General features: G+C 36.1%; 1 protein-coding gene across 1 annotated transcript in view; it reads right to left on the bottom strand.

Moving 5' to 3' along the window:
- The window catches only part of Sycp2 (synaptonemal complex protein 2), a 57,352-nt gene that overhangs the window by 24,854 nt on the left and 19,247 nt on the right, over positions 1-13,251 (bottom strand). Inside the window, exons 15-22 of the mRNA XM_027419816.2 lie at positions 12,503-12,577; positions 11,961-12,107; positions 10,976-11,075; positions 10,007-10,158; positions 8,781-8,847; positions 8,198-8,255; positions 7,556-7,686; positions 7,005-7,417 (exon numbers count right to left, since the gene is read on the bottom strand). Of these exons, the coding sequence (XP_027275617.1) occupies positions 7,005-7,417; positions 7,556-7,686; positions 8,198-8,255; positions 8,781-8,847; positions 10,007-10,158; positions 10,976-11,075; positions 11,961-12,107; positions 12,503-12,577 (1,143 nt within the window). The remainder of the gene's footprint in view (positions 1-7,004; positions 7,418-7,555; positions 7,687-8,197; positions 8,256-8,780; positions 8,848-10,006; positions 10,159-10,975; positions 11,076-11,960; positions 12,108-12,502; positions 12,578-13,251) is intronic.

Genomic DNA, 13,251 nt, shown 5'->3' with positions numbered 1-13,251 from the left:
ACTTGAAAACACCTGTATTTATGAATACAATCAATGCTTAAACTTTACAAAGCAAAAGGCACCAGACCCAGGTGGGTTTGCTAGTGAGATCATTTAAGAAATTATATTAAAATTCTCTATAATATACCATAGAAGGCATAAATAAAAAAATCATAAAACAGGAAAACTAACTGGTAGCTATGAACAGATAACAAATCAAACCCAATAATGTTAGAAAAGAATTGCACACCAGAACCAAGTAGTATTTACTTCTGGTATGTAAGGCTGTGTCAACTTTTAAAACTCAATGCCTGTCATCTCTCACCTCAGATAGCTTGAGGGAGAAAAAAGTCCTATCAACAGACCACATATAAGATGACAATTTAAAAAAAAAATCAGCAAACTAAGAATAGAAAGGAATTTCCATACCCAGATAAAACACACACACACACACACACACACACACACACACACACGTGTGCACATGAAACAACTTCCTGAAAGGTTTATGAGTTGAAGGCTTAGCCCTAGCTAGGGACACTACTGAGAGAGGTCACTGGATCATGACAGTGTTTATCTCATCAATGGATTATTTTATTGATAAATTCACAGTTGAGTGTGTTAGGAGGTAGGGGATATCTTGATGGAACAAGTAAATCACCTAAGGATAAGCCTTTGATGGATATAACTTGTCCTCAGCCTCCTTCCTCCTCCTTCTGCCCTCCTGCAGTGGAATCATCTTTGCACACTATAAATATGTATTGCTTTCTTTGTTAATAAAAAGTTGATTGGCTGATAACTGGGCAGGATTTTCAGGGCAGAAAGAATGCTGGAAAGAAGGACAGACTGAGAGGAGAGTGCCAGGAGCAGCAGAGGGAGCAAGACATATTGGAGTACAGGTAAAGCCACAAGCCACGTGACAATACACAGATCAATAGAAATGGGTTAAGAGCTAGTTAGTAATAAGCCTGAGCTAATGGTCAAACTATTAAGTCTCTGTATTGGTTATTTGGGAACTGGTGGGCAGGAAAGAAAAACCGCCTACATCCTCCTTTTCTCTCTACTTCTTGGCCACTATGAGGTGATTGGCTTTGTACCACCATATGTTCTCTACCAAGAGGCTGCAGACTGAATCTTTTAAAACTATGAAGTAAAGTAAGCCTCTACAAGTCTTTTCCTCAGGTATTTGGACCACAGTGACAGAAAAACTAAGGCCCATTTTAAATAATCATTGAAGCTGAGAAATGACTCAGCAGCTAAGAGCACTTAGCAGTTCTGAGGACCTGGGTTTAGTTTGAAGCAGGCACATGGCAGCTCACAACCATCTATAGCTCTAGTTCCAGGGATTGTAACACCTTTTTCTTATCTCAAAGGTCAGTGCATGTATGTGGTCACATACATACATGCAGGCAAAACACTTATACTCATTTATTTAAAAATTTCAAAATTAAAAATAATTGTAACTAGCATCATACTTAATGATGAGAAACTAGATCCTTTTTAAAGGAGCTGGCCCCCATGCTCGCTCAGTACTTGTGGCTGTTCTCAGCTTTTCTCACCCCACCCCCTATCCTAAATCACTGACTTTTAAGGCAATGCACTCTCTTGGCCCTCCCCTCTTTTGCCTCTCTCTTTGCTCTCTTTAGTCTTCTTTTTTCTTCCTCTCACTCTCCTCCCCGCTTCTCTCAAAGCCATGTTTACTCTACCACTTTCTCTCCCTGCTCTTGATATTTCCAGGTGCCTCTGGCTATATTCTCTCTTGTGTCTACAATAAAAACCTTCCCTTCAACCATACCTTAAGTACCTCAGTCATGTCCTCACTGTATACAAATGTGGTGCTAGAATACACTCAACAAGCATATAGCAAATAGACCTCTACTCTTCACAAACAGTTTAAAATAGACCACAGACCTCAATGTAAACCACAAAATAAAACCTGAAGTTGACATGTAAGATAATCTAGGTGAATTGTGTTTGGCAGTACATTTTTATATAGGAGATTTAAACAAACAAAAAACACAAACCATGTTAATAAAGGTAAGCAGCACCTTTAAAATTAAACTGCTTTTGTAAAAAAAAAAAAAAGGCACTGTTTAGAGATGAAACAAGACTGTGAGAAAATTTTTGCAGCTGGTTCTTTGAGAAAAATCAGCAAGATAGACAAACCCTTATCCAAAACTAGCCAAAAGGCAGAGAGACAATATCCAAATTAACAAAATTGTAAACGAAATATGGGACATAACAATAGACTCCATGGAAATCCAGAGAATCATGTGGTGATACACCATTTGTGATTTATTAAAGCCACTGGAGATCAAAATAGCCAAGAAGCCATACTTGTTAGCCATAGAATCCAGGCACACAACTTTAATCCTAGGACTCCGGATTAAGAGGTAGATGGATCTCTGAGTCCAAGACCACCCAGGGCTACCAGAGAGTGAATCAGAGTTCACACCTTTATTCCCAGGATTTGAGAGGTATAACAGGTAGAGGCATTCAGTCTGGGAGTTAGTCTCCGGCCATGCTGAGGAGAGCATAGCAGTCTGAGTGAATCTGAGGAGCAGTGAAGTCGGGAGCAGTCTGAAGATCTCCCCTTTGGTCTGAGCTGAGGTAGAGGTTAAGAGCTAGTTGGCTTTGCTTTTATGATCTTCAGCTTGAAGCTTGAACCCCAGTATCAGCTCTGTGTCTTTTATTTATCATCTTACAGAATCATTAAGGTCATACTTCAAAGATTTGTACTCCACAAAATTGGAAAATCTAAAAGAAATGGGCAATTTTCTTGATAGGTAACACATACCAAAATTAAATCAGGTAAAGCCAGGTAAAACAACTTAAACAGATCTATAACCCAAAATGAAATATAATCAGTCATTAAAAGTCTCACACAAAAAAACCCAGGACCAGATGGTTTCAGCACAGAATTCCATCAGTATTTCAAAGAAGAGCTAATCCCAATACTCCTCAAACTGTTCTGGACAATAGAAATAGAAGGAGCATTGCCAAATTCTTTGTATGAGGCTACAGTTAACCTGATACCTAAACCAAACAAAGATGCAACAAAGAAAGAGAATTACAGACCAATCTCCCTCATGAACATTGATGTAAAAATATTCAATAAAATACTGGCAAAACAAATCCAAGAATACATCAAAAAATCATCCACCATGATCAAGTAGACTTCATCCTAGAGATCCAGGGATGGTTCAATATATGAAAATCTGGTAATGTAATCCATCATATAAACAAACTGAAAGAAAAAAAAAGCATGATCGCCTTATTACATGTTGAAAAGCCTTTGACAAAATCCAACACCCTTCTCATGGTAAATGTTCTGGAGTGAACAGAGATACAAGGCACACACCTAAATATAATAAAGGCAATATACAGTAACCCAACAGTCAACATCAAACTAAATGGATAGAAACTCAAAGCGATCCCACTGAAATCAACAACAAGACAAGGCTGTTCTCGCTCACCATATCTAGTCAATATAGTACTAGAGGTTCTAGCTAGTGTAATAAGACAACAAAAGGAGATCAAAGGGATACAAATTGAAAAGGAAGAAGTCAAACTTCACTATTTGCAGATGACAAGACAATTTACATAAATGACCCAAAAAATTCTACCAGGAAATTCCTACAGCTGTTAAACACTTTCAGTAATGTGGTTGAATAAAAGATTAACTCAAAAAAAATGAGTAGCTCTCTGATAAACAATTCTTCACAGACCTTGAAAGAACAATACTCAATTTCATATAGAAAAACAAAACATCCAGGATAGCTAAAACAATTCTGTACAATAAAGGAACTTCTGAAGTTATCACCATCCTGGACTTCAAACTCTACTATAGAATCATAGTTATAAAAATGGTTTGGAATTGTCATAAAAATAGACAGGTACACCAATGGAATTGAAGATCATGTCAAAAACACACCTATGAACACCCAATTTTTGACAAAGAAGTCAAAACAAAAATATACATTGAAAAAAAGAAAGCATCTTCAGCAAATGGTGCTGGCATAACTGGATTTTGACATGTACAAGAATAGATCCATATTTATCACCCTGAATAAAACTCAAGTCCAAGTGGATCAAAGACTTCAACATAAATCCAGTTATACTAGATGATAGAAGAGAAAGTGGGAAGTAGCCTTGAATGTACTGGCACAGGAGACAAGTTCTTGAATACAACACCAGTAGCACAGACACTGAGATCAACAATTAACACATGGGACCTGTTGAAACTAAGAAGCTACTGTAATGCAAAGGGTACTGTCAATAAGGCAAAACAGCAGCCTACAGAATGGGAAAAGATCTTCACCAACCCCACATCTGACAGAGGGCTGATCTCCAAAATATATAAAGAACAAGAAACTATAGATATCAAAGTACGAGATAATCTCATTAAAAAGGGGGTATAGATTTAATCAGAATTCTCAACAGAAGAATGGCCACGATATACAAAGAAGTGTTCAACATCCTCAGCTATCAGGGATATGTAAATTAAAAGGACTCAGATGCCATCTTACAACTGTCAGAATGGCTAAGATAAAAATTGCTAATGGCAGTTTATGCTGGAGAGGATGTGGAATAAGGGGAACACTCCTCCACTGCTGGCGGCAGTGCAGACTTGTACAGCCACTTTGGAAATCAGTATGGTGGTTTCTTAGAAAACTAGGAATCAATCTACCTCAAGGACCCAGAAAAATCACTCCTGGGCATATACCCAAAGAATGTTCAACCACACCATAAGGACACTTGCTCAACTATGTTCATAGCAGCATTATTCTCATAATATCCAGAACCTGGAAACAACCTAGATGCCCCTCAACCAAAGAATGGATAAAGAAAATGTGGTATATAAACATAAGAGAGTATTACTGGGCAGGAAAAAAGACAATGCCATCATGAAGTTTTTAGGAAAATTGATGGAACTAGAAAAAAACCATCCTGAGTGAGGTAATCCAGACTCAGAAAGACAGAGTATGTACTCACACATAAATGGATATTAGACATAAAGCAAAGGATAACCAGATTACAACCAATAGCTACAGGGAAGCTAGGTAACAAGAATGACCCTAAGAGGGATGGATGGATCCCCCTGCAAAGAGGAAATGGGTAAGATGTCCTGGGTAAACTGGGTGCGGGGGGCGGGGAGGTTTACAGGGGAAGGGATGGGAGGATGGGAACATAAAGGATCAGGATTTCCAGTTGTGGGAGGGATGGAGGGGGAGAATAAAGAAAGATATCTTAATAGAGGGAGCCAATTTGGGTTTAGGGAGAAACCTGTTGCCAGGGAAACCTCCAGGAACCCACAAAGATGACCCCAACTAAGACTACTAGCAATAGTAGAGAGGGTGTCTGAACTAGCCTACTCCTGCAATCAGATTGGTGACTGCCCTAGTTGCCACCACAGAGACTTCATCTAGTAATTGATGGAAGTAGATGCAGAGATCCACAGCCAAGCACTAGATGGAACTCCCAGAGTTCAGTTCGAGAGAAGGTAGAGGGATTATATGAGCAAGGTTGGGTCAAGATCATGATGCGGAAACCCACAGAGATAGCTGACCCAAGCTCTTGGGAGTCTCAGGAATCTGGATGGAGAGCTAGAGAGCCAGCATAGGACCCAACCTAGGCTCTCTACATGTCTGGGTGACAGTTGTGTAGCTTGGTCTTTTGTGGGGCCCCTAGCAATGGCACCAAGATCTGTCCCTGATGCATGAGCTGGCTCTTTGGAACCTACTCCCTATGCTGGGATACCTTATTCAGCCTTGATGCAGGGGACAGGAGCTTGATCCTACCTCAACTTGATATGCTATCTTTGTTGATTTAGATGGGAGGCCTTAACCCATCTGAATGGAGATGGAGGAGGAGTGGATGGGAGAGTAGGAGGAAGGGGGGAGATGGGAGGAGAGGAGGGAGGATAAACTCCTGTAAATTTTACATACCAAATTTACATTATTTGGTATGTAAAATAAATTTTTAAAAAATGATGGGGAAAAAGAATGCAGGCTGAGTGAGCCATAGAGAACAAGCCCTGACTTCCCTTTATAATAGATAAACTAATCTGTAAACTAAAACTCTTTCCTCAAGTTCCTTTTGGTGATGGTATGTATCATAGCAATAGAAAGCCAACAAGGATAGTTGTAGGTTATACTTATAAAGTATACAGCACACACAATGGCCATTCAAAGAAATTAAGCATTATAAAAGACAATATAAGTAGTAATTAAGGAATTTAAATAAAAAGATAATGAAAAAACAAAATAGAAAACAGTAAAGACAATTTAATTTAGGAACAGATTATTCTATACTGTTTCACTTACTTCTTGAGCAATTTTCATTTTAGTATCTATTTCTGCTGCAAATGCAACTTGTACCATTTATGACTTGTGTTGTATGATGTACCTATTATTTGCAAAATACTATGAGGTTCTTTAAGGGCCATGGAAAAATACTTTTGAAAAATTCACAAATATCTGGGAAAACTCAAAGCATTATACTTGTTGAATACTTGTTAAATTGAAAATTGAAAAAAAAAACTCATACAAACTGTTTGGGTCTTAGTTATAACCTACAGTTAAGATATCCAAAATAATTTCAATTATAATGAAGGGAATGTGAAATGCTTGTTGGATGCTTTTCTTAAACCTTTTTCAGTTTCTTCCAAATTTTGCCATGTCTGTTTATTTTTGAGGATTTTTCTCATTTAATAGTCTGTATTCCATTCACTTTATTGATAACAAAAAAACAGTACCAGTTAAATTTACACTTTCAGAAGGATATAGAAAAGTGAGTAAGAAATATAGGGTTGATTTATTAAAAACTATTTACATGTTTGATTATACCAACTCTTGTTCTACAGGACTGTGTTAGGGAGGTGAATGGGGAGCTTTAAGGAAGCATCTAGGAACTGAACTAAAGGACAAGGTATTTTCCATGTCAAGTCTCTAGCAATCAGTCAAGCCTCTCTTAACAGAAAGCACTGTATGGGTGTGTAATAAAGGAATATATCCAACACTCACCAATGGTATTTCTTTTAGCGCACACGAATTAAGTTCAGAAGTCAGTTCTTTCCTTGATTTTGTACAATTACTCATGCATTTTCTAGATGGGCTTTTATCACAGACAGTAGTATTCACATCTTTTGACAGTACACATGTTTTCTTATAGATGAGTGATTCTTCAGTTGTCTTATTTAGGAGTACTGATTTATAAGTAGTTTCAGATTCAATATGCCAATCACTCTGTTTAGCGTTTTCAGTATTTTTCTTTTGTAAATATTTAGAATGATTTTGTTCTTGTTTGTTTCTTTCACAAACTTCTTCATCTGACTTATTATACTTTACATCTTTCCTGTGTTTTGCCCTTTGTGTTTCTTCAGAATCATCATCAGATACTGATTTTTGTTTAGTGCATTTTTTGTTGACACCAGTATCTAGTGGAAGAATGAGAAAGTCTTTTAGAATGAGTATAATGGTATAAATGTTGTTGTAACTAAAATTACTTGTTTGATACTTAGGAGAAGTGTGTTTCCCTGAACACTACTATATTAAACAGGTAAGACTATTTTCACCTTGGGCAAAAGTGTGTCCTGGTAAAGCACGGTCTCTCTGGTTATTGCAGAGTTTGATAGTTGTTACAGGTGTCCAACATGCCCATTTGGAATGTGCTTTATTTTTAGATACATCTATAATACCAGATAATCTAGAAAAAAATGTTCAATATATTATCAAATACTGGTGCATGATTTTTGGCAGGCAGCAGAGGCAGGGGTTTGAGACAGGTTTTCTCTGTGGCTTTGGAGGCTGTCCTGGAAACCACCGCCCAGCCAGCTTGACTCTTTAAGAAATGTTTATATATAATCAATGTTTCTTGAGAAAATTGTTAAATGTTGAAAAACCTTTATACAGCATGTAAAAATTGTATAATTGATAAGATTAAAAAAATACTAGAAAAGTACCATTACTGATACTACACTGCAAATCCTAACATATCTTATTATGAATTTAAACCAAGGAAAAAATTTCCACACTAGTATTATAAAGATATATGGCTGCTTCATATGGAAAGAAAAAAGACAGCCTATTCCATATTGTTCCATCATAGCTATCAAATGATTATAAATGCTATTATTGACATTACATACTAATAAGACCTTTTTACAAATCTGTTAAATTTAAACTCTAAGTGGTCTGATGGATTCTCTCATACTCACGAAGGCTCATCTACTTTTTCCATTGCACATACATCAGAAAAAGTGTCATCAATTTCATCTAAATAAAACAAAACCATAGTGTGTTCAGTTTTTCATATGGTTGGAAGAAAGAAGTGAGAATATAATCTTACAAAAGTGGACATTTAAGGATGAGAACATTGATTTCACCCTCCTCCCTCTCTGACTCAAAATTCCCAGGAGCAGTGGTTATATAGTCTGATTTCTCATCACACAAACATTTCTTTATATAATTCCAGTACAGTTATTACAAACTTATTATTTTAAAATTATCTAAAGCCACTGGGGCTCAAAAGAAGATTAGAAAGGGCTTACTTGTTCTTTTTCTTTCCCACCAATTTGCATGTACACACATGCACCCATGTATATATACATACACATACATACAACAATTACATGCACACACGCTTATAAGTACAAACTTGTATATTCACACTTGCATATGTGTGCACCACACACACACACACACACACACACACACACACACACACACACACACACACACTTTTCAGGTGTACTCATGGTGACTAAAATTAATCTTTAATTAATCCACAAAAGTACTTACTGAAATTTTGGTCTGGGGATTCATTATGCTCATTTTCCTTGTTTTTTACAACGTTAGTAGTTTTGTTCTGCCATCAACAGAGGAAATATATGTATGTAAAATCACAAATTAAGTCATTATATGAATTCAGCTTTTCAAAGACCATTAAGGCTTGAACATGTAAGTTTGTCTTTGTATGAAATTAGACAATATTCACACTGCACGAATATTATGCAGACATTCTAAACCATTCATTGCCTAATCTTGAAACACACAAAAAATAACTTTCACTGAAGACAAGGAGGCAGAAAATCCCAAATTTCCTAATCTTGTCTCAGAGATACTACTCTTAATGCTAATTATGATTTATAGAATCTCCATGTACATCCCTCCTGCTGCTGCTGACTTCGTGCCCTATTCTCATTTACTAAAGTTCAAAGAGCTGAAACTTATGAAGTATTAAGCCATTAAAAATTCTGACCACTTTCCAGGTAATTCTTTCCCTGAGTTTATTTCTATAGCCGTGGATCCATCCCACATCCAGATTAAAAACAAACAAACAAACAGAAAAGCCTGCCATCGCTATCAGCACAGCACATTGTCTGGCTGCAGATATTTCACCTTATCATTAGTTGTCCTCTTTAGGATGCCTGTCATCATGCAATACTCAGAACCATGCCAAAAACTCAGAAAAATGGTGACTTTACTAACAAACACTTATGCTACACCATTGAAACCATTACTTTGACTATAGTTTGTAATACATGAAATCATATCCTATTTATGTTTCTTCACACACTAAGTTTTTATCTTTGTGACTAGGCTCCTGCTTCTTCATTGGGTTCTTACTACATCCTATGTGTGTATCTGAGGACATTTATGCTTTAACAGTATGACAATCTTATTAATATTTCCCATGCTAGACTTTGAGACACTTAAAAGACATACTCCTCCCTCTGATCTCACATTCTCTATTAGTCTTCTCAAAACACATACAGGTTTGTATAATAATGACAAAAAAGTTCCTTCTTAGTAATGTGCAAGTTTCAGGTTCAGTGAAACAGGTACTTCAGAATTTTAATGTAAGCACAGTGGGTTTACATGCCAGAAGGACCCTTTCAGAGACAACTGGTATTTAGAAGAGCATGTCACTTTCTAAATAAATATTGTACTTGGAAAAGAAGGCAGCTCAGTATGAATTTCTAAAATAACTTGTTAAAATGTATTTTAACACAAAGTGTCCTTACTTTGTCTCTATTATTCCATATGTTTCTTCCATTAGATTGTCTAGATTTGAGTGACACAGCATAATCCATTCTGCTTTTTGATGTTTTAGAACCATCAGCTTTTGGGGCAGGATTTATTGCTTGCAGTGGTGCCCTACTTCTTCGGGGTGTTGCTAAAAGAACAAAGATAGCAGTTATTTCCCCTGTTGTTACAGAGATAACTTTCAGGTGAGGAAGGTAAGAGATGGAGGTTCTCAGGACATTTCCCAAGTTTCTGGCTTAAATGACTAACTGGATACTGTGACATTTAACAAGAGAAAACCATCAGGAAGGATCCAAAGAATGATTCAAACCTGGAACTACTCATTTGAGAAATCTGTCATGCACAGGACTGTTCAACTAATAAGGTATTTTGGTTCCATGGGTTGGAAAATATATTGATTCTTAATTAGCTAGAGGATACTGTTTGTCAAGTACAAAGTCAGTAGTAAAGAACTAAACCAAAGAAACCTGATGATTCCAACACTGTTTCTAATCACTATGTTATATTGTCTCCTGCTTAAATTATGATAAATTATTAACACAGAATATTAACATTTAAATTTTATCTTTTTTCTAATTAAAAGATACTGTGATGTAGGGAGAAACCCTGGTTAGAGGTACTTCTGAACACACCCACTTGGGCATGGTCACAGTTATGTAACAAGGGTTTAAGAAGGTGGGAGGCGTGCATGATGCTCTCTTTCACTGAGCTGACTGGGAAGCATTTCTGGGTCCATCCTGCTCAGGTGCAAACCTGGTCATTGGCTCCCTTGTGTGAGTATTTTTCCCCCAGTAAACTACTGGTTATCAACCTATCTCTGACTCCACTTTGTAATCATCTATACTGTGATTCATATTTTTATCAATTTTATATCCAGAGTTTTTCTGAACTAAAAATTCCTCTATAATACTTGCTAAAAATCTTTCAAGACTGTATAAAACACTTACATGTGTTGACTAAGAGTATTGGACTTCGCACAGTGTATCTGTCTGCATCTGGAACAATCATTGATGCTTCAGACATTTTCTTTCTGCTAGGTGTAGTTATCTTAAAACATGAGAGAAAGCACAATAAAGCAAGTCTGTTAAAACATTAAATATCCTACAATTTTATTCAATGTTATGCACTGACCACATGCAAAAGGTTAAGTATTTTAAAGTAAAAATAATATCCCACAAATTGCTGTATGTTAGGCTAACTTACTTAAATGCTTTTATCTTCATGTTTGGTAATGACAAACAAAACTACTCTTTTAAAATTATTTATAGATCACAGTGGGCTTATATAATATAGTACATATATACTAGCTGAAAATATTTTATAGGTATTTAGCTAACCAATAGCTTGTGGTTTCCAATTATTTTATGGAGATGATGTTTGCATGTATAGGTATTTAAAATTATTTTGAATGCTTTCAAAATGTAAGTAGTTTTCAGTATCTTCCCTCATTGTTAAAATTATAGGAATTCAGAGCCACCAATTCTAATAAAGGTTTGGATTGCCCCATATCACTAAAAGTAACAGAAATTGGTAAGTACAAGTAGGTAATACAGGGGACACAATTTCAGAGAGTGCCACATAAATAAGAGGACTCATTATATAAAGAACAAAATAATCTAAAAACTTAGGTCAGTTTAAGGTTGCATTTCATATTAGAACCAAAGCAAAGATAAGATAGAAAAAAAAGAATAAATGGGAGGGAAAGTAGCTATTCTATGTATCTCAAATTTAGAATTTAAAAGTGTACAACATAACAAAATGACTTGCTAAAGAAAATACTTGCTTCTATTTGCATTTGTAAAAGATGGGCCAAAACTGAAATGCTAGGTCAAAGCAATTCTTTATCCATTCTAAGTACCTTTGCTCTGTTTCCTTCAGCAGTGACAGACGTGTAGTAGTCTAATAGAGTAACTCTATCAACACTATATTTACCTCATCCTGGCTGCTTGTTCTGTCTTCCTGGTTGCTACTGTTGCCTTGTTTTGGAGGATTTGCATGTTTCTTTTGAAGGTTAGATGTCTCTTTTAGATGAACAAGGTCTTCTTTGACTAGAGATGGTTGACTTTCTGGCACGAGAATCTGTTGAATTTAGAATGAAGAAAATTCTACTTTAAAAAAAAACTACAAAACAAATGAATTTCTCAAAAATTACTGTATACTTGCAAAGTTTCTGTCCCTCTTACATTCATATGATCTTTCCTTACTAGGCATTTTTGAAGTTTCACAAAATGACCCAACAAAACAGTCACCTTTGCAAATAAGCTCTGTCACTCACAATTCTCATTTTTTAAATTAATAAACTGTAGTTTTCAATAACATTTACTTCTATAATGAAATTTATTAACCAAAATACTGCATTACAGAACTGTTTATATTGAGACCATTTGCTTTCACATAATCACCCTCTAAAATTAGCTTTACTCCTGTATTTTTAATTTAGTGATGAATAAAGATCAAGTAACTCAGAGACATACCTGTGATCCGCTTGCATCAAAAAGTATATGAATAGATGTTTTGGCAACTGAAATACCTTGTTTTCTGGTAAATTCCTAAAATTCAATTAATTCAAAATGATGCCATTTTCTTTCTACTTAATGCATTTATTTCCTACCCATTTCCTTCCACGATAGACCATTACCCCCAAATCACTACTATGCATATACAAATCACTACTATGCATATACAAATCACTACTATGCATATACAAATGATCTAACTTAAGAACACTTCAATTACTCAGTTCTATCCACTCTCATGTTTTCCATTTTGCTGCCTATATAAGGGTCCCTTATGAAGATATATCCTTGACATATTTTTGAGACAAGGTCTTTTTAGGGTAGTCCAGGCTGGCCTTGATCTCAGAGATCTACCTGCCTCTACCTTCTGAATATTGGTGTGCATCACCAAGCCTGGCCTGACATAAATCTTTTACATTATCCCTAAAATGTTCCATAACTGTCACCTAATATTTTCGGATAAACAGTGCTGGCTTACATAGCCTTCTAGAATATTATTCCTCCATAGGCTATTTCAAGTCCCTCCCCATTTGCACTACGCCTCTCAATGAACATTCTCCACTTGACACACTTTTCCCATGGGGAACTATTTACTTCTATCACACTTCTATAGTTCCTAGGATGTTTAATATTTTGAAAATATTTTAGTTCAGTCTTCAAATGCATGGCAGTAACTCATCAAATGTTCTAAGCAGCTGTGGATTCTG

Source organism: Cricetulus griseus, chromosome 6 (assembly GCF_003668045.3).
Source record: "Cricetulus griseus strain 17A/GY chromosome 6, alternate assembly CriGri-PICRH-1.0, whole genome shotgun sequence".
Taxonomy (NCBI): domain Eukaryota; kingdom Metazoa; phylum Chordata; class Mammalia; order Rodentia; family Cricetidae; genus Cricetulus; species Cricetulus griseus.
This window is presented reverse-complemented; position numbering and strand designations above follow the sequence as displayed.